This window comes from Cannabis sativa, chromosome 9, assembly GCF_029168945.1.
Source record: "Cannabis sativa cultivar Pink pepper isolate KNU-18-1 chromosome 9, ASM2916894v1, whole genome shotgun sequence".
NCBI lineage: Eukaryota > Viridiplantae > Streptophyta > Magnoliopsida > Rosales > Cannabaceae > Cannabis > Cannabis sativa.
In genome coordinates, this window is record NC_083609.1 from 24,226,159 (window position 1) to 24,249,382 (window position 23,224).

At 32.0% G+C, this 23,224-nt stretch overlaps 2 protein-coding genes across 2 annotated transcripts; one reads left to right on the forward strand and one right to left on the reverse strand.

Annotated features, from left to right (window-relative positions):
- Positions 1-9,187: 9,187 nt before the first annotated feature.
- Positions 9,188-13,013, reverse strand: LOC115721932 (LRR receptor-like serine/threonine-protein kinase EFR). The gene is given in 2 exon segments (XM_030651037.2): positions 9,188-9,778; positions 10,122-13,013. Coding segments are annotated over 2 exon segments (3,147 nt in total). The 5' UTR covers positions 12,847-13,013; the 3' UTR covers positions 9,188-9,356.
- A 1,196-nt stretch (positions 13,014-14,209) lies between these two features.
- On the forward strand, positions 14,210-15,867 carry LOC115721933 (pentatricopeptide repeat-containing protein At5g08305). The gene has a single exon (XM_030651038.2). It carries the CDS (start codon positions 14,324-14,326, stop codon positions 15,794-15,796), a length of 1,473 nt encoding a protein of 490 aa, XP_030506898.2. The 5' UTR covers positions 14,210-14,323; the 3' UTR covers positions 15,797-15,867.
- Positions 15,868-23,224: the final 7,357 nt, after the last annotated feature.

The following is a 23,224-nucleotide window of genomic DNA, read 5'->3' on the forward strand; positions in this document are numbered from 1 at the left end:
AGACCTCCTTCTTCGTGACCCAGCCGAGAAACCCCAAGCAACCTAATCTCCACCATTTTCTTTCAAAAATCGGGGAAATCAGATCTGATAAAGATGTAGATCTCAAGGAAAAACCAATCAAATCCCGAAAAATCCAAATACAAAAAGGGAAATAAAAAAAAGTATTCAACCTCCATTGTTGTACGAAAACACAAAAACAACACACAATTAAAAACCCAACGCGTTCAGAGGAGAGGAATCGAAGAGAAGAACATCTGGAATTATTTGAAACTCACCCATAATCGAATCAGAGAAAGAATTGAAGGTAATACAATTTCTTCATGAACCTCTTCCTATCTTTTACTCTACATAATTGAGAATGTGTTATAAATTGAGGAAAACAAGAATAAATTGAAATGATAAATGTAAATTTGGTAAATCTGAACAAAAAAATAACAACAGATTGCATCAAAAAAATATTAATGCATATAATTAGATGCTACAAGATTTTAATCTGTAAACAGTTGTTTATAAGTTGTTTTCCAGTAAAATAATTATTGTTTGGGATCTGCAAACAAGAAATGTTGAATCTATTCTTATTAATTACTATATGCTTCTAAATAGTTATTTAATAGTTGATTTGACAAATAAAAATAGTCGTCCAGATCGAAATGTTATTTGCAAATGTTGTCGCTGAAAAGAGTTGTTTATTAGTTTTTTTGTCAGATTGAAATAGTTGTTTACAACATTTGAAACTGAAACAAATTAATAAATAATTTACATTATTTCAGGACACAGAACCATTACAAATTTTGGTACAGAGCAATGGGCATTGGGATGACAACCAGGGTCGTCTCAAGGTGAGAAGAGGCCTAGGGCAAAATTTAAAAATAGGCCTTTTTTTATATAAAAATTAAAGATAAATATTAATTACATTTTTGACACAATATCAATTTTAATTATTTTATGTAATAAATAAATTTTTGTCACATAAGTTCTCGATAAAGTAATATTTAATTAATTATTACGAACATCTCTATTGAAGTGTTATATAATTTACCATATTTTTTTTAAAAAAAAAAATAATATGTCAAAAATTATATAATTTTTTTACATATTTATAAATTTTTTAAAAAATACATAATAAATATACATTATTTATAGTACTATTAAAAAAAGTAAATATCTTAAAACTAAAAGAACTACAGTATAATTCTTTTTGAAACATTAATATTATTTATTTATTATTATTATTTTTATAGTTTTTTCTTTGTTATGACTTGAAATGAAAGAATAACATATATAACTTTTTAAAATATGAAAATGAGGTGGGAAGGATCGAACCAACAACCTCTCCACTCATAGATAACACAAATTACCAGTCGTGCTATAAGATTCTCATGCAATTAATGAAATTAAATATTTATATATTATAAGTTTTTATATATGTATATATATTATTTAAATTTTTTCGGGGCCTCAAAAATTATGGGGCCTGGGGCGTATGCCCCGGCTGCCCCACCCTCTGGCCGGCCCTGATGACAACAAAAACTATGTTGAATATGAATCAAGTGGAGAATTAATTTCCAGCAAATGCACTTTTGATGAACTAGTGAGAATAATGATGGAAGAACTCCAATGCAACCCTGGAACAACAGAAATACAACTGAAATACCAACTGAAAGAAGGAGGTCAACCACTACAAATCAAGGATGACAAAAGTCTGTTGTTCTACATAAAGCTATTAAGCAAAGAGGTTGATTTCACACGGTACGTACCCATTGTGTGTGAACAAAATCAGCAACACAGCAACACCTAACCAAACAATGGTGTGCAACAATATATTGATGGCATCATATAACAACAACTCAGCACAGGAAGATTTGCAGCAACCTGGAAACAACCCGGCAAGAACTTTCAAGCATTAACTATCTGGACACACAATTGGATCAATTCAAGATGATACATTTTTTCTAGAGACAGGGACTGTGACATCAGAGTCAACCATACAACAACCAGAAAACAACAAAGAAAAAACTATAGGAGTAGATGAATATTTCGACTTTACCGACTACGCAAAGCTTGTGGCTGCAGAAGTGGTACAACAACTTGAAAACAATCAGGAAGAAGAAGAAGAAGTCGACAACACAGAAATGATTATCATCACTGACAAACGACATGAAACAATAGAAAAGGAACAAATTTACAAGGACAAAGATACATTGATAAGTACCCTATGCTACTTTGCAATCAAGAAAACATTTCAATACAAAGTAGTAAAATCTTGCACAAAAGAATACAACATAGTATGTTTGGACACAAACTGCAAATGGAGTTTAAAGGCTTCAAAAAAATGGAAACATAAAAACATTCATAATAAGGAGCTACCAAGAAGAACACACATGTGCGGTTCCAATAAGATTTGAAGATCAACGACAAGCAACAGCAAAGTTGATAGCAAATTTCGTAAAACCAAAGTTCTTGAACCTGAAAACAAAGTGCAACCCAACAGATATAAAGGGAGAAATGAAAGAAAAATACGGAATAAAGATGAATTACATGAAAGCATGGCGTAGTAAAGAGCGAGCACAAACCCAGCTATATGGAAACGCTAAAGAGTCGTACAATCTCTTACCAAGATACCTGTACATGCTACAGAAAACAAATCCAGGTAAAGAAAATATTTTTTTTCAAATATATTTGTTGAACTAAAAAATATTGTTTTTGCGTTGCTAAACAGTTTCGTAATAGTTGCTAAAAAAGACTGTTTAATTAAAATTCAGGAACGATAATTAACATAGAGAAACAAGAAGATGATAGTTTCAAATATGCATTTGTTGCATTGAATGCTGCTATTAAAGGTTGGCCAAGCTGCAAACCAATCATCATTGTTGATGGTACATTCCTAAAGGCCGCGTATGGAGGCACGTTTCTCACTGCCAACACACAAGATGCAAAATTGAAAATAATTCCACTTGCATACTGCATTGTTGATTCTGAGAATGATAAATCATGGGAGTGGTTCTTCAAAAAAATGAAAGAAGCATTCGGGGTTCAAGAAGATCAATGCCTAATATCAGACAGACACGAAAGCATCATCAAAACAACAAGAAAAGTATTCCCTGAAATAACACATGGTTACTGCATCTTCCACCTCTTGTCAAACCTGAAAAACAAAATTCAAAAAAAAAATGCAAAGCATTTCAGAGGTCCATTCTTTGCAGCCGCAAAAGCTTACACAGAAATGGAATTTGAATTTCATATGAGGGAGCTAGACAACTTGGATAAGCGCATAAGACCGTATCTGGAACAAATTGGCCATGAGAAATGGTCAAGATATCATTCAAAAAACAACAGGTAAACCAATAAAAAGTAGAACATGTTTTACAGTTTTTGATATTTAAAACGTTGTTTTATAGTTGTTTTAGTGTTGCATATCAGTTGTATTATAAAATAGAACGATAATACAAACTATTTAAATGATAGGTACTCTACTATGACATTTAACATAGCTGAAGCACTGAACTCAACAAATTTAGCAGCAAGAGAAACACCAGTCACAACATTAATGGAGTGCTTGATGGCACAAATGCAAGAGTGGACACACAATAATAGAAAAGAGACACAAAAATGCACAACAAGGCTGACACCATCATCTGAGAAAAAACTTATAGGGAACTATGTACAGTCATTGTGATTAACAGTAAGTTGATATTATTGGTCGCATTTAGTAAACTGAGAAAGTTGTTTTTCCATAGTTTTTTACATGCAGGTGAAACCAGCAAATCGAAACCTATTTGAGGTAATAGATGAAGACAGAACAAGAATATATAGTAAACTTGAAGGACAAGACATGCACATGCAACAGATTTCAAAAAGATGAAATGCCATGTAAACATGCAGTTGCCGTCATAAAGGACTTGAACATAAACACATACAACTACTGTGCACACTACTACACATCAAAAGCATGGCTGCAAACATATGAAGAAACAGTATACCCAGTTGGAAACCTTAGAGAATGGGAACTACTAGAATTTTTTGACACATCATAGTGTTGCCTCCAAAAAAAAGAATCAAGTCTGGAAGGCCGAGGAAAAGAAGAATGGCGGCAGCTTGGGAAACAAAAAAGCAAAACAAGTGTGGCAAGTGTGGACAAAAGGGACATAACAAAAAAACCTTCAAAAGAATTACAGCTTAGAAGTACAAACAACTATTCAGCAACTTAAAAACAACTATACTGAAACATTTAGATAAACATACAGATTATTTTTATTGGTTGTTTTGTTATTTTTAATTGAAACTTTTCATATGGTTAGAGTTTTTTGAACATATTATTAAGAGAGAAAGGATATTATGATCATTAATATAAAAATGACATAAAAAATTATAGTTAAATGATTAAATGTTTGCATGATCAATCAAAAGCAAGTTAAAATTAAGTTGTACCAATAAATATTACATAAGTGTTTAAAATGTAAGGCTCGTTGTTTTATACGATGGTTGTAATTAGGTTTTTAATGAGATGATTTCGTGGATTAAATGAATATATAAACTAAAAAACAAAAACTAGTTACAAAATAAAACCAATTACCATATAAAAACACTTGATAGAAACAACAAATTTTCTACGATTGTCAACATAATCCGATTATAAAAATAACAAAATCTAAACAAATAGTCCTTTTGCCAAAAAAAACAGAGACATAACTAAAACAAATTTTTCTATGGACCCTTTGGAGGAGCCTCATCTTCACTATCAATAAAATTCACTTCTTTCATGCGAGCATACTTGAAGAACAACGTAGCAAGCCTATCGCGGTATTTCTCAACATCAAATATGGGAGGAATTGGTTTCATATCAATGAAATATTCAACAAACGATGCCACAAAACAACCACAGTCACTGGAAAACAACCCAAAAACAACATCAGAAAAACAAAAACAAAAAAAAAAAAGAAAATATCTATAAATAAACAAAACAACACTTGAAAATATAAACTATAAACAACTTACTTCGAGATTTGTTGAGGTAATCCATCAACCTTAACAACATCGAAAGGGTCTAAAGAAATCGGTTTGTTATCCTTTTTGAACTCATCAAACAAAGCAAAAAAGTGGTGCAACAACACCAAAAATGGCTAACAAGATTTGATAGCGGCACTATCTTTCATAGCAGTCGACAAAGAGTTGTACATGTACATACGACTTTCCTCAATATTCAAGCGACCAAGAATCCAATGTGATTCAGACTCCATATGGATGATAAACAAAACATGATCGCACAAATGCCAAGGGGAACCACATAAATTTTTTTTACCTCTGATATAATCAGCAATGGCATCCTGAGCAGTTATCAAAGAATGATCTTTTTTCTTTGCAACAAATTCTTCATACAATGCATGAATTTTTTGTAGAATAAGCAATCAGTGGTTGTGAGCTTAACCTTCGGTTCCTTTGCATACTTTCCTTTTTTACGTAGATAGTAAAAAATAATATCCAAATGCTAAACAATAAAAAATTACACGTGGTAAAAATTCAGAAAACAAAATATATATCAACAACTTAAAAACAATTAAAAAACATAATCAAGAAAACTATCTACTGACAATTTTTTAAAAAGTAATAAAAAATTAAAATAATAAACTTACAGAATTAGTAAAACATTGGCCAGGATATGCAAGCTTATGGAACCACATCTTAGATGCAACATCTTCCACGCCAAAATGAAAAGGTGGAACAATCTTATCCTTGTCCTTCAAGTAAACCTAGTAAGTTAAAAAAATAAACATAAAACACAACAAAAATGCCAAAATAAAACACATATTGATCTTTCTTTGATCGCCGACCTTCACCAAGCCACAAGTCAAAATCATTCTCGTCTTTACGGTCTACATCTTCTCCAATTTTATCGTCAAGAGGACACAAACCAGCAACGTACTTAACAACTCCATAACCAGAACCATCTTTAGAACTTGAAATCGAGGAGTCAAACTCCATAAACGGAGATGTCAAAGCTATGGGTTTCTTAGATTTCCTCTTGTCAAAAAGAGGAGTTTCTTCAACGAGAATTGGATTATCTTCAACAAGTTGAATATTAGAATCAACAGAGACACTTGTTGTACCCATCTAAGAATAAATATAAAAAGGGGAAAACATAAAGTTAGTGTTAACATAGAAATTGTTGAGCAACTAAAAAAACGGTAAAACAACGATAAATTAACACAAACAACATGACCATCCGTAGGCTCAATATTTTCAGAAACTGGAACTTCGTTACCAGAATCACGACCAATTAAACAACTAAAAAATATCAAACAAACAACATTACCATAATCTCAACTACTTTCACACCAGACTGAATAGTTGCCTCAACATCTATTTGAGTGGCTCCGTCATTGAAATCAACAAAATTCTTGATAAAGAAAAAATACAAACAAAAAAAAAAGGAAAAAAAAAAAGTTATTTATTTTTTTAAAAGAGTTAAAAAACTAAGAAACAACTACAGAAAAACTAAAAAATAATATAAAAACAGAAAGAAAAAATAAAAAGACCAATAATAAATGCAAACACCATAATCCATAATATAACCATAAAAAAAATATAAGGAATACAAATAAAGAGTCTGAATATTAGTAGCAAATTAATACAAGAAAAAAAAAGACTATAAAATATAAAAAGACATAACAACAACATAGAAGTACAAATCCATTAACTAAATGGACTTACAACAAAATAAAACATGCAAAGTAACTAAAATCTAGTTACATTGTCTAATTATTTACCTTCTTCTCATTATCAGTGCATTCATCATCACTGCTCTTATCATCTTTTCCTTTGAACTCGGAATCTTCATCAGCATCACCATCCTTCTCCCCTCCTTCACTACCCTCCTCTTCATCACATGCAGCATTTTCTTCTTCATTGTCATCTGCTTCTTCAAATTCATCTAAATCAATGTCTTCTTTATTATCACTTCCACCATCATCATTGGAAGAGTCACTCTCTTTGTCCTGTAATAAAATATAATTAAAAATAGGTGAACACAACATAAAATAAATTAGATAACAACCATTAAAAAACTAACATACCTTAGCAATAGAATCAGTAAAAATAGTAGAAAACTGTGTCTGCATTAAAGCCATTTGAGCAACAAAGGAAATAAACTGTGCATAAACAAACTCTTTCAACTCAACCAAATCAGAAGAAATCTTCTGTTGGAAAGTATGCAGAAAATCAATCTTCATCTCCAAACCATCAAACTTTTCAAACTTTTCAAAAAAAACTATCAAGCTTGACAGAAATGTCATTCTCAATCCCAAAAGGTTGTTCCGGAACAGGAATACTCTTGTAAGAATTGTAGTCAGTGTCAAACTTGAAGCTGCTCAATTTTAAAGCTTTGAACTTAGTAGTAGTGGGTCTCATATTTGATAGTTCCAGCTGAGGAAAAAATAAGAAAAGGAAAAATTTCAATAAGAGTGTGTATTAATAATAAAAAAAAACAAGTAATAAAAAACCAACAAGCAGCAAACAGAAATACCTTGTCTTTGGAAACATCAAAAATAGTAGTCTTCAAAACTTTGAAAGTCGACTGACTGTTACAAGTCCACTGAATAATCCTTGGAATATGAGAATTTTCTTTTTGGCAATACTTACCTTTCATGTACTTATAACACTCATAAAACCAAACTTGAAATACATGAGGACAACCAATCAAAGTGTAAAAAACACTCGGCCTCTTCCCTAAACTCTTCGCCTTTCTAACACTTTCAACCCAACTGTCAAGCTTTAACTTCAAGGACGAAATAGTCAATTCAAAAGAATTCCGTCCTCAAGCAAATTCATCATACCTCCCACTGTCTACAACATCTAAAATGGACCTAGCAACATTTTTATGCTTAGTACCACTAAGCAAAAACCATTCTACAAAATACAGAACTCCCAACTTAACAACATCCTCATCAGAATCACCCCACCTCTTTGTGGTAAAACATTCTCTAATAAATTCTTTAGTAATAGAGGATGAAGTTGGTCAATATTTATCACAAAGACTATTAACGTCTTGCTTAAAATCCAACACACCACAATCGCTTTCACAATCTAAACCAATTATCAATGCAAATTCCTCAATGCTAAACCTAATCCTAACACCACGAATCATAACCCACAATTCAGCATCATTAGGCTGCTGAACCTCCTGCAACAACAACCCATGAAAAACTTGGGGTTGAACTTTAAACTCAGGAAGCTTAATGAAATGTCCAAAACAGGTTTTTGAAAATATTTCAAGCTGTTCAGGTGAAAGGCAAGACTTAATATTATCTATAACCTTGTATGTAGCAGTGGAGACGGCTTTCGCAATAAACAAATTCTTTGGGTCATATATGTAATCTCATTCTTGCAGCAGTTCAAACAAAAAAACATGAGGAAAATAATAAAAGACTAAAAAACTAAAATACAAAATATAAACAAAAACAATGTACTATAAAAAAAAACACAAAAAAAAAGAGACACCTTAGGAGGATTTTTTTTTTTTTGGGTAAGTCAAAATCTTCAAACTTCTCTAAGCTCTTAGCATGGACCTGAAAGAGGGAAAAACAAAAAAAAAAAACATAAGCAACAAATTTTTGGGTTTAATGTAAATTTGACCTATTTTTAAAATTTTGAAATATATAAGTTTAGGGAATTAATTTCTCCTATTAGTATAGATAAATAATTAAATTTTTCATTCTTAATCTATGGGTCAGTACATTGTGGAATTATATATCTATAAAATAATTATATAGTTTTTTCTTTTGCAAAAATAATATTATATTCATATGTCATGTATTGAAGAAAGATAGTGTAAAAAATAGTAAAAAAGAATGTAATTGATTTTTTTTCAAGGATGATGCATAATTTAAGCCTTTATTTAATAATAATAATAAAAAGGGTTGTTTTTAACTGTACACGGGTCGCTGAGATATTATTTAAATATACAGTGTACGAAAATTTATTATATTTATACGGTTAAATGAGATTTTATTTGTAAATATAAGACACTTTTTAAAAAACCTGCTATTCCAAAATAGATAAAGAAATAACAATCTAAAGCTTCACAGTTCACACGACATCATCCCTTTGGCTCCAACAAGATTTCGACATCCATTGCCGGAGCTACTGAATTTAAAATAGGCTATTTCTCTCTCTCTCTAAAAATTACCGTATAGAAAGTGATTTTCTTAAAAATTATGGTCGTAATAATTGATACAATACAATATTTTATTCAAACGTAGTGTTACTTGTTATTTAATACAATACGACTTTTATACGACCTACCAAACGAGCTCTTGAAGTATTTGTGCCTTAAAACCATGTTATCTTGACATTTCTCTATACTAAGGAAATGTATTCTTAACCCAACGTAGTTCCTTAATCACTTCTCCCATGTTCATTCTTTCTTTTGGTGATTCCACAGAGCAGGCAAGTCCTATTTTTAGAACAGAATGTAAGCACTTTTTCACATTCTCGTTCATTTTGTCAAGACCTTCTTCGATGTCAAATTCTAATTTCTCTTTCTTTTTTTCCATATTTTCTTCTACTATTGCTGATGTTGTTACCTCTACTTCGCTTTGAAGAAGGCTTGGATCCACAAGCTGCATTAGTCTTTCTGGTACGGCCATCTTTGCATATTGGTGAATATTCAAGCCCTCTCTAAAGGTTTCATCTGTGGGCCTCTTTCCTGTGAACATTTCCAGCAAAAGAATTCCATAGCTATACACATCCCCTTGGATTGATGCCTTTCCTCCCATTCCATACTCTGTCAATTCAGATATCATAATTAGTGTGTTGATGACATATTTGTTAGTTTAAACTTCAGAGATGTAATTTAGTGTCATAAATTTAATATCAACTTATTAAGAATATAAAAAACAGAATTAGTAATTGTAATATAATGCAAAGTATTTGAAGATAAAACAAAAAATGAGTAACACGGCTTAAATGAGCATAAACGAATTCAAACTTGTATTTATGAGTTTTAAGGACTTCATTCTCATATAAGATTTTTTTAAGAAAAAAAAAGTCGTGAGAGGCTATTAAATTCTTATAACAAGTATAAGAAATTGAAGACAGAAAAATGCAAAAATATAAGGAATTATTACCTGGTGCAGCATAGCCAATAGATCCCTTTAAGCCAATTGTGCTACTAGCTTGATTTTGAGGAATACCATTTGTGGTTGAGAGAATTCTCGCTATGCCAAAGTCTCCAACATGAGCAACCATATCATCATCAAGAAGAATATTGCTTGGCTTTAAATCACAGTGGATGATTGGAGGTTCGCATTCGAAGTGAAGATACTGTAATGCAGAAGCAACATCAATAGCAACATTTAGTCTTTGGAGAAAGTTCAAGTTTCTTGAACAATATTCACCATTTATCTTCAGATGCAGCCACTCCTCCAAGCTTGAATTCACCATGAACTCAAAGACTAGAGCTTTAAATTCATTACCGTGGTAGTCCAGGCTGGAGCATGATGTTATGATCTTCACCAAATTTCGATGCCTAATATTTTTCAGTGCCATACATTCAGACATGAAACTTTTCGAAGCTCCATTCCGTTGAAGGTTGAAAACCTTTATAGCAACTAACCTTTCATCTTCATCCAAAGTTCATTTAAAAACTGAGCCAAAACTACCAGAACCAATCAAATTGCTTGGAGAGAATCCTGAAGTTCCTTTGTGGAGCATTTTATATGAAACTTTGGAGAGGTGATTGGGGTCCCATTCTTTTGTTGAGAGAATTGAAGATGGTTTGCTTTTTGAATTTCTCCAAAAATGCAATGCGAGAAAGAACAACATAAGTAAGCCTAAACTAGCACAGCTAATTATGATTACTAATTTCATTGCATGAGATAATCCCATTTTTCTTCCACTAACCTTGCTACATGCTGGCAATTCTAATTGTGTGATACCCCCACAAAGCTTACCATTTCTAAGAATTGATATCGCACTTGCATTCTTAAAAACTCCTTCTGTTGGCACCTCACCCTCCAAGTTGTTGAATGAAAGATTGAAATAAACTAAAAAGGGAAGAGTTTGTAGACTTTTTGGAATATTTCCTGATAAATGATTAAGGGAGAGATCTAAATATCTTAGGCCTTTCAATGAATCCAAAGATGAAGGTATAACTCCTTGAAAAGAATTACCTTGCAGGTTAAGGTACTCAAGGCTCAGGCACTCTCCAATGGTTGTGGGAATCTCTCCTGAAAGACTGTTTTCAGAGAAATCTAGTTGATTAATGTTTTTCAAATTACCAACTTCTAATGGAAGACTTCCAGTTAAGGAATTATGAGAGAGATTCAATAACAATGAGAGTGAAGAAAGATCAGTAACTTCCTTAGGTATGGCTCCAGTGAGGTTATTCTGAGAGATGTCCAAGTATTGCAATTTTTTGCAGTTTCCAATACTTGGTGGAATTCTTCCATGTAACTTGTTTTCTGACAAATAGAGTTCAATCAATTGAGTGAGGTTTCCAAAGGAAGAGGGAATTTGGCCAAATAATTTGTTTCTTCTAAGGTCCATTCCTTGCATGTTTCTGAACATACCAAAACTAGAAGGAATGGTGCCTACAAAGAGGTTACGCGCCATATCCAAAACTTGTAAGTTGGTGTACTTCTCTAATATGGGAGGGATAGGTCCTGAGATTTGATTACCACCAAGGTACAGATTAGTGAGTGTGCTAGTTGACAAGTTGGCTATGGTGGATGGCAAAACACCTCCAAATTGGTTGTCACTGAAATCTAGAATTTGAATTTGGGTAAGGTTTTTCAAAGATGTTAAGAAATTCAAGTCATGGGATGAATTGCTTCCTAAATTGTTAGTACCAAAACCAAGCCACCAGACATCTATAAGTTTTCCCAAATCACTTGGAACTACTCCAACAAAATTGTTGGTGGAGAGAACAACAGCTTCAAGTTTTGAAGCATTGGATAATGAAATTGGGATTGGACCAGAGAATTCATTGTTAGAAATGGCCAACCATTTAAGATTAGGAAGTGTAAGACCTATATTGGCTGGAAGGGTTCCATTGAAGTTGTTACTTGCTGTGGAGATTATAGTGAGTGCTGACAAATTGTAAAAGGAAGAAGGTAACTCACCAGAGAATTTGTTAGCCCCAACTGCAAAAATTGATAAACTCTTCAAATTGCCAATACCTTGAGGAATTCTTCCATGTAAGTTGTTGTATGGGACAGAGAGATGCACAAGAGAAGAAAGATTTCCAACTGAAGTTGGGATGGTTCCAGTCAAATTGTTTGCTCCAAGCTGAAGCAATTCAAGCTTGGCAAAGAAGCCAAGTTCATAAGGTATTCTACCAACAAGTTTGTTCCTTGAAAAGTCTATTTCCCTTAACTGAGAACAGTTGGACAATTGAGCTGGAATTTCTCCTGTAAATGTGTTATTTGTAAGGTAGAAATATTGGAGCCTGAACAACCTTCCAACTTGTATTGGGATTTCACCAGAGAAGCTATTGTTGCTGAGATCTATGAGCTTCATAAAGCTGAGATTGCCAATGTGTGGTGATATGGACCCCTTCAACTTATAGCTATAAAGCTCCAATGCAGTAACTCTTTTATGTCGACGGCTGCAAGTAACTCCTACCCAGTTGCAGAAGTTGGTAGAATCATTCCATGAGCTTAACACGCCAAAAGGATCACTTCCAATCCCTTTCTTGATTTCAAGAAGAGCTAAATGATCGTTTTCTTCACTTCCCAATGCAATGGCAGGAGTGACCAGTTGTAACCACAGAAAGATTATAAAAAATAGAACGATTACTTGAATATACATAGAATAAGAGTAAGCATGTATAGTATGTTGATGAAGCTTCATTTTAGGTTTGAAGAAATTAAAAAGGAGAGATACTTAAATGTATATAGACAAAAGGTTATGTGCCATGAGATTGTGGTCAGTTCTGCTTTTATAAAACCAGTATCTTTTGTAATAGACAAACAAGTTATTTTGAATTATTGTTATCACTTTCAAAGGTAGCTTTTTCCACATCTACTAATATAAAAATGATTTGGTATGAACCACAGGAAAGAGTAATTCATTTCCTCACTATGATTCCAAAGGCAGCCAACTTTAGTTGACTAGCAAAAACTTTTTTAGTATCTAGTGGAAGCACTTCAATATTTATATTTATATATATATATATATATATATATATATGTGTGTCCACACACACACATCCATACCTTGCAATTGCATTGCAAAGATATAAATTATATAAGTCAATGCTTACAGTTGCGGTGATCGAGTTTTCTCATTTTTCTGCCAAGTTGCTTGGTGGGTTCAGAGTCTTCAGACCCAGAGTTTACTTGGTTGCCAGAAAAGCAAAGAGGGACCAAGCAACTCTGGACCTCTAGTTGTGTAAGAAGGAAAATATTAATTTCCAATTATTTTTTCAAGAAATTAGTCATTACATAAAACAAAAAAAGAAATGCTGGACTTTGTTTTCTAAGTAACTTGTGCAATGCAATGTCTCTTGAAAGGAACTTAATTCTAGAATAAATCACCTAAACAAAATCTAGAATAAAACAAAGAGAGATCACGTAGAGTGACATGACAATGTCAATTTTGTTAGTTGACTTTCCTTTCTTGGTCAAACTTTCTTTGAACTAAAGATAATTATGGATTTAATTTTATTCTTGGTTTTCTATAATTTTAGACCACGGACCATCTTTTTTTGGAAGAGTGGTTCACAAACAAAAGAGAGCTAGTATTTCAACTATTAAAGTCCACATTTGCTTCTACTTCTCATAAAAAATAATAAATAATAAATAAATAAAAGAAGTCCACATTTGCTTCTATTAGAGACAACTTTCTACGAATCTTTTTTCGTTTGGTGATCGGATTACTTTAGCTCTTATTAACATTAAACATGCAATTGCACACTCATTTTCCTTTGAACTTTGAAGTTACAATAGTGAGGATTATTAATGAAAGCAACAAAAACAATATTTAATATTTCAGCCTAAATAAGAGCTAACTAATAAGCTTATGTTGGGATAGCTTCCACTCAAACTGTCATAAATTTATAATAAAGTAGATTTTTAAAATTTATGGATGAGTTTATTAAGAAATGGTTTTTTTTTTAATGTCGCATAACACTATTTTTCCAATTCAATTAATAGTTTATAGTTTAAACATTTTGGTTCGAATCCATGATCTCTCCTTTTTCCTATTCCTCCTTCACCACTTAACTAGCATTAGTGGCTTTATTAAGAAATGGTTTATAACTTACTCAATCTTCCTTTGGTTTGGAGAATGATCAATCTCTCCTAGCTTTTTCTCCACAAGTCTTTAAATGTTAAAAGCAACATTACCCATACAAAACTCAAGCTTATCCCAAATCCTAATTCCTCTTCTTGACAAATGCAAATCAGTGGCCCAGCTTAAGCAGATTCAAACTCTTCTACTCACTCATGGACTCCACCAGCATGATTCCCTCGCCTCCAGAATCCTTTCTTTCTTGGCCTTATCCCATCTGGGCAATGTCGATTATTCCTTTCGAATTCTGTCCCACCTCTCCAATCCAACCACTTTTCATTGGAACATAGTAATACGAGGCTACTCCAAGAGCCCAAATCCCAACCGTTCGGTTTCAGCTTTTGTCCAAATGTTACGAGATGGGATCAAGCCAGACCAATTTACTTATCTTTTTCTTACCAAGGCCTCGTCTTCCCTGTTGAAGAGAGAGCTTGGAGAGACAGTGCATGCTTTGGTTGCCAAACATGGCTATGAGTCTGATATTTTTATCCAAAACACCTTCATTCATATGTATGCTAGTTGCAATTGTATTGGATGTGCACGCAAGGTGTTTGATAATTTGACTCGGAGGAACTTCGTTTCCTGGACTGCCATGTTAGATGGGTATGCAAAATGTAGGGATATGAATTCGGCAAGACATGTGTTTGAGCTGATGCCGGACAGGGATGTTGTGTCTTGGAGTTGTTTGATTGATGGGTATGTTAAAAATGGAGAGTATTTGGAGGCTTTGACCTTATTCAAGAGAATGCAGAATGTGGGAATTAAAGGAAATGAGGTGACAATGGTGAGTGTTTTGAGTGCTATTGCCCACTTAGGTGAACTTGAGAATGGGAGGTTGATGCATAATTATATAGTTGAGAATGAATTGCCTCTTACTTTGGTGCTGAGAACATCACTTGTGGATATGTATGCAAAGTGTGGGGCAATAGATGATGCTTTAGAATTGTTTCTTGGAGGAACAATGAGAAAAACTGATGTTTTGATTTGGAATACAATGATTAGAGGATTAGCCACACATGGTTTGGTAAAAGAGTCACTTGATCTGTTTAAGGAAATGGCAATGGTTCCAATTGTCCCGGATGAGATTACGTATTTGTGTTTGCTGAGTGCTTGTAGTCATGGAGGATTAGTAAAGGAAGCTTGGTATTTTTTTGAATGTCTTAGCAAAAATGGTATGACACCCAAGAGTGAGCACTATGCTTGTATGGTGGATGTTTTATCACGCGCAGGACATGTTGATGAGGCATTTCAACTTGTCTTTGACATGCCGATGAAGCCTATTGCTGAAATACTGGGTGCTCTTTTGAGTGGGTGTATAAACCATGGAAGACTAGATCTTGCAGAAATAGTTGGTAGAAAGCTTATAGAGGCAGAGCCAGATCATGATGGTAGATATGTAGGCTTGTCAAATGCTTATGCTACTTTCGAGCAGTGGGAAGAAGCAAGAAGGATGAGAGAAGCCATGAATAAGAGAGGAGTAAAGAAGTCACCCGGTCTTAGTTTTGTGTAAATCTCCATATTCCATAATGATCATCAACATGCCTTATTGATGTTAATCAAAAAAAAAAGAAAGAAAGAAAAGCGTGCCTTATTGATTAAGCACTTTTCGATTATTGTTGTGAACCAAATTGTCCAAGGTTTTCTGACAAAATATAAGAGGGAAAACATAGAGTGTAAATTGATTCCAAGCTCTGGCCTTGGTTAATAATTGTAAAGCCACCAAGTGCTTGATAAGAAGCTATACATTTTTTTTTATTATTTTCTGTGAACAATGAACAAGATGCTATAAATTTTAGAAAACAATAGTTTTTTTCTTTTTTTTCCTCTTTTGTTTTGGTTCTACTCTGTCTGTCATTACAAATGTGGAAACATGAGCCACTTCTGTTTTTATATTTTTAGCAAGGCTAATTAGGATTTTTGCCCCCTGAATTTCGATATGTACCAAATCATGCCCCCTGAACTGTTAAGGTCATTAAAAATGCCTCCTGAACTATTGAGATTGTTGGATTTAAGGATTTTTTTCTAATTTTAGTAAAAAAGTCTAACATGGATGAAAGTTCATGGGACATAATTTAGTACATGTCAAAGTTCGAAGGACATGATTTGGTAGATATCAAAGTCTGGGGAACATGGTTTAGTTCATAAACAATCATTGAAATAGTAAAATTGAATAAAATTAGACAAAAGTCCTTAAATCCAACAATCTCAATAGTTCAGGGGGCATTTTCAATGGCCTTAAAAGTTCAGGGGACATAATTTGGTACATGTCAAAGTTCAGGAGACAAAAATCATAATTAGCCTTTTAGCAATGTCTCTTGTAAAATTTGTCAAAATAGACTTTTTAACAAAGTGAAATTAGCAAAATAGACTCTTTTTTTATTATTATTATTTTTATTTTACACTTAACATTTAAAAAATTAATTTAATATTAAACAAAATTAATTAAAATCTCATAAAACAAGATACTAACCCTAACTTTTTTTTACAGTCTCCTCTTTCTTTTTGTTCTTCTTCTCCTCTTCTCCTCACACAAGTCACTCCTTCTTCCTGCTAATAAGACTAAAAAGACCATGAATGCTCACAAGTGAACCATTCTTCTTCTTCTCTTCCTCTTCTTATCCTTTTTCTTCTTCTTGCTGGTAAGACCAAAAAGACCACGCATTATTTATGAATGGTGGCAAGTGGTGGCTGTCATACACAAAAGAATTTGAAATTCATTCTAACAAAGGTAAACCTTAATAATTTTCTTGTCTCTTCTCATTTTGTTTCTTTTCTTTAATTTTTTTTTTCAGTTGTAGCCATTAATATTTTTCTTCTCTCAATCTCTTATTGCAAAAACTAATCATTCAGAATTATAATGGAATCAACAAGTGATGCATCAACCACAATACTTACACCACCCAATGAACATGAATAGGTAACATATATATTTTATTACAGTCTTTTGTGTTATAATTTTGATTTTTGTAATTTATGGATAAAAGACTTTGAATTTGCTCTGAATAACCATAAACGACCTTAAATTTACACTATGCGACCATCATGGTCTTTTATGTTCTTTAACTAACTTTAAAGAACTTGAATTTTCTCTGAACGACCATAAACAACCTTAAATTTACATTATGCGACCATCATGGTCTTTTATGTTTTTCAACCATTTAAAAAACTTAAATTTAATCAGAACGACCATAAACGACCTTGAATTTACATTAAGCGACCATCATGGTCTTTTATGGTCTTCAACCAATTTTAAAGAACTTGAATTTGATCTGAACGACCATAAACGATCTTGAATTTACACTATGCGACCATAATAGTCTTTTATGTCCTTCAACTAATTTTTTAAAGAACTTGAATTTGCTCTGAACGACCATAAACGACCTTGAATTTATATTATGCGACCATCATGGTCTTTTATGGTCTTTAGCCAATTTTAAAGAACTTGAATTTGATCTAAACGATCATAAACGATCTTGAATTACACTATGCGACCATAATGGTCTTTTATGTTCTTCAACCAATTTTAAAGAACTTTAATTTGCTCTGAACGACTATGAACGACCTTGAATTTACACTATGTAACTTGAATTTTCTTTGAACAACCATAAACGACCACTAAGGTCGCACACGGTCGCACATGGTCGCACTGTCTATTTTCATACCACGTGTGACCTTATTCATTTAGTTAAATTTATAATTCTTTTTATACTTTTTATATTTATGTTCTTCTCGTTTATATATTTTTTATTCATTTCACACATTATTATTGTAGATGCCCAAAACTATATTAACAACAGAGCTTCCATGTATACCTCGTGCCATTACTACTAATACAACTGCAAAATCTAAAGTTACCATCAAATCCCCGCTAAGTGTAATAGGCCAAATAAAGAATTGGCTCACAAAGTTTGACCCGGATTTTTTTAAACATTACTCCCAATTGGGACGTCTCTTGAGATATTGTTGGCAAAGCAACGATATATTGATAGTGAGGTAAGCTTTATCATTCAAATAAATCATAATAATTATATCATATTATCATCATAACTAACAATGAGAAAATAATTTTTTGGCAGCATGTAGATGACATTACCTATTTATTTAGGAAAAGAATGGATAAGTTTCATAATATTAAGAGCCTCCATCATCAGTGTAGTGATCTCATGAGTATAAAAGTAGCTCCTGCTAATACTCTTCCTCTGAACAAGAGAACATAAGTTTTATTTAATATGTCTATCTTTAAATCCAAACTGTTAATATTAATGCTAACATAGTTGAATTTGTCTTTATGGCGGAGATTGTTGTATATTCATGCTTAAGACAATGGAAATGCACATTGCTGGTAAGTGCAACAAGTCAGCTACAATGTTGCTCAACGACGACAACATAGATACATTCAGGAAGGCATATGAAGTTCAATTATATGTGGGTAGTGCAGATCCTTAATTAACTATGTCCTTACTTATAATTCTGAATTTTGTAATTTTGTGGATAAACTTGAATTTACTCTGAACGACCGCAAACGACATTGAATTTATACTATGCGACCATCATGGTCTTTTATGTTCTTCAACAAACTTTAAAGAACTTGAATTTACTATGAACGACCATAAATGACCTTGAATTTATACTATGCGACCATCATGGTCTTTTATGTTCTTCAACAAACTTTAAAGAACTTAAATTTGCTCTGAACGACCATAAACGACCTTGAATTTACACTCTGCGACTATTATGGTCTTTTATGTCCTTCAACAAACTTTAAAGAACTTAAATTTGCTCTGAACGACCATAAACGACCTTGAATTTACACTATGCGACCATTATGGTCTTTTATGTTCTTAAACAAATTTTAAAGAACTTGAATTTGCTCTGAACGACCATAAATGACCTTGAATTTATACTATGCGACCATCATGGTTTTTTATGTTCTTCGTTAAAAACATAACTTTGCTCTTAACGACCATGAACAACCTTGAATTTATACTTGTACATTGTGTACTCTAATTCTTTAAATAGTTAAAAATTAACTTATACCATTTAATTCAATGATTGAGTTATTTAAAATATGTAACTATATAGTTACCAAGACTTATACAATGCACTTTAATGGTGAAATCCCTATACAATTATAAAACATACCTTAATTATAATCTATAGATTATACTTAAATGGTTATGCATACATATTTTATAAAATAATTTTATTTATATATTGAATCTCATATATATAATGTAATTAAATAGTCATTTAGACTTATACAATATACTTTAATGGTGAATCACTATACAATTATAAAATATACTTTATTTATAATCTATAGATTATACTTAAATGATTATACATACATATTTTTAAAATAATTTAATTTATATATTGAATCTCATATATAATCTAATTAAATAATCACATAGACTTATACAATTATATAACATACTATAATTGTATTTATAAATTATACTAAATGATTATACGCATACATACTTAATGAAATAACTTAGAAAATATAGTTAAATTATTTATTGTCATATATATAATGTATTAAATGATTATATTGAAATATACTATGGTCGTACATAATCGCATAGACCAATATTAGGATATATTTTGAAATATACTATGGTCGTACATAGTCGCACAGGGTCACATAGACCAATATTAGGATATATTTGAAATATACTATGGTCACACATAGTCGCATTTGGTCGCACAGGGTCGCATAGACCAATATTAGGATATATTTGAAATATACTATGGTCGCATAGACCAATATCAGAATAAAGTTTTAAATATACTATGGTCGCACATGGTCACACAGGGTCGCACAGACCAATATTAGAAGACAGTTTTAAATATACTATGATCGCACATAGTCACACAGGGTCGCATAAACACATATTAGGATATACTTTGAAATATATTTGGTCGCACATAGTCGCACAGAGTCGCACAAGATCCATAATAAGTACTTTAATTAGCATAAATTTTACAAATAGATATAAATAAAAGTTTGCATATATCAAAACATTAAATATATAATTTAGAGAACTAAATAATAATAAATCACACATGAGTTCTGCTTCTACCATCTGATGGCACTTGTGGACATGTTTGCGAATTATGTCCTGACTGTCCACATGCTCCACAATTATATTGTTTCTTAAGAAATTCACCTTTGGAAGCTATGCGATTGGTTCTTGGTCTTCCTATAGTCTTGTCTTCAGGAGGTGCTATCACTTGTATTGCAAGAATATCTTCAGGAATGTCAGTCCATTGTGAGTTTGGAGGTACATGATAAATAGTTTCAGCATATGCTAACAGCCAATATTCCCACAAACATATCATAATGTTGATAAGGGATAATTTGACCTCCTCCGACTATAATGTCATTCTCAATTACATCATTATTTTCTTCAACTACTTTATCACATTCCTGAAGTTCATTGTTACTGCTCTCATGTACAATATCATTTGGTGTGGGATTGGAACCAATGATGTCTTCACCACTCTGAGGTATATCTTCATTCGAGACATAACTTGGATCATTCAGAACTTGATCTATTATATGACACCCAAAATAATTATCGTAAAAGCTTCCATTATCAAAAACATCATCATAACAATCAACTTCAACATCATTACCAGTGAGTTCATTACCATCACCATAATCATCATTGACAAAATTTGTCTTTCCTTTATCATTATTCTTTTTTACGCACACACATAAGGGAATCACTTCTTTAACTTTGTCCAACTCTTTCAATAGATCCTCCACATCAGAATCACCACAAATCTTACTTGGTGTCATCTTGTTGAATGTTTTACTTGCCACCTTATGAGTTATTTCAATTTCATACAAATTTCGGTCAACACCTATTTTTTCATAGACTTTATTCACTAGTTGATGAAACTTGATACTACAATTAACCACAAATCTCTTGTTGCAACCAGTACCAAACCATTCCCAAATACGATTATCGGTAATCTTCCACTCACCATTATAGTCCATGCATATAAAGATATGATCCATACCTGTCATAAAGTTAAAGTTTCAAATTAACAAGTGTAAAGTAAGAATATCAAATCACTTAGCTTATAGTTGTTTTGAAGACATTTAGATGCATTTAGAAATACATGTTGGAATCCAAAAATTAGTAGAAAGCAACCATGTTAGACAATGTGCGACCATGAACGACCTACATGGTCGCATAGTATAATTTTCTAGTTACATCGAGCAACCATGTACGACCTACATGGTCGCATAGTGTAGTTTTCTAGTTACACTGAGCGACCATGTGCGACCTACATGGTCGCGCATGGTCGCATGGTATATTTTTTTTTTTTTTTCACTAAACGACCATATGTGACCAAAGGCGACCAAAATTGGTCGCACATGGTCGCATATCACAAGTCGTCTTCAACCTCGAACTGGAGTTATTTTCACACCAATTTTTTTTAAAATAACCTAAATTTATGCTTTATATTGCTATATAACTGTAAAATAACAAATACCCAATCATTAAACTTGAGAGTAAAGTTAGTTACTAACCTTTACAATTATTGGATGGAATTTTCACTTCTTCTTTAAGGGTTTCTTGAATTTTTAGGTCAAATGTGTATGAATACCATTGAAGAAGAAGTACTTGAGTAGTGCTATGAAGATGAAGATAAAAACTCATATGGTAATGAAGAACTCAATTGAAGATGAAGATGAAGGGAGGTCATGGAAGTCCAACCAAATCTATTTTTTTTAATGATAAAAAAAAATTAATATTAATTGTATTTATTATATTAATTATTATATCAATTAAAAAAAAAGGCTATTTTGCTAATTAAAATATTTGAAAAATCATTTTCATAATAAAAATTTTCATAATGCCTATTTTGCCAACACACTCTCGTCTCTTTGAGTTGTGGGACCCTATGTTGTAAAAGATTATGGATGGAAAAACTTCTTATTATAAAATTACTGTATTACTCATATTGTATTATAAATTATTTATACTTTAACTTTTTATTTTTTAGTTATCACACTAATACATTAACATATAATTATTTGATATTTTTATGATGAGAGGATAGTTACATTAGCTAGTAATAATTTCAAAAATGTTTTTTTTAAATATCATTTTCTTTATTACGTCAAAAAGGAAAAAAAGAAATTTCAAAATTAGTAATTTATTTATAAACAATGTATATAAAACTAGATAAATATATATAAACGAAAAAAATCTCAAAATATAAATGTTCAAAAAAAATTAACTAATTAAATATTTCCTTTCTGAATAAATTAAATCTTAATCTTCAATTGACTGTAAATAAGTAAATTTTTTGCTAACATTAATTTTTAGAAATTTAGGTAGATTTACTCTCCACTTTCCATCCTTCCCTAATACTTTCTACCAAATAAAGAAATCGACCTCTTCATCCACTCCTCTAACATAGGGTTAGTGTTAGTGATTTAGTTTTATGCTGTTTTGTTACTTTGGGTTATGTTTTCTAATAAGGTGTCCCATTCGTTGGCACATACTTGCATAATATACACATACTAATTTTCCTTCCAAAATACACTATCAATCATATAAACGGGCACATGCTTGCATAATATACACAAATCCAACAAAATTTCACTGATGAAAAGTACTAGTTTATTTTTGCTTTTGTTGTGCACCACAACGAATGAAAACAAGCTTCATTTTTCAAGTGCACTAAACACTTGAATAGTTGTTTATTAAAATCACCATTTTATTGTGTTGTAACTTCAAAGAACCAAGAGGGTATAAATTAAACATTTCAACAGAATTTGTATCTCCATAACTCAAACAAATCTCAAAACTTAGTTACTCTAGCCAACTCTATTCAACCTCAATCAAACAGCATTAGGCATTCAAATTATTTAGTTTCGGATGTAATGTAAAAATTGCTTGAAACCAAAAAC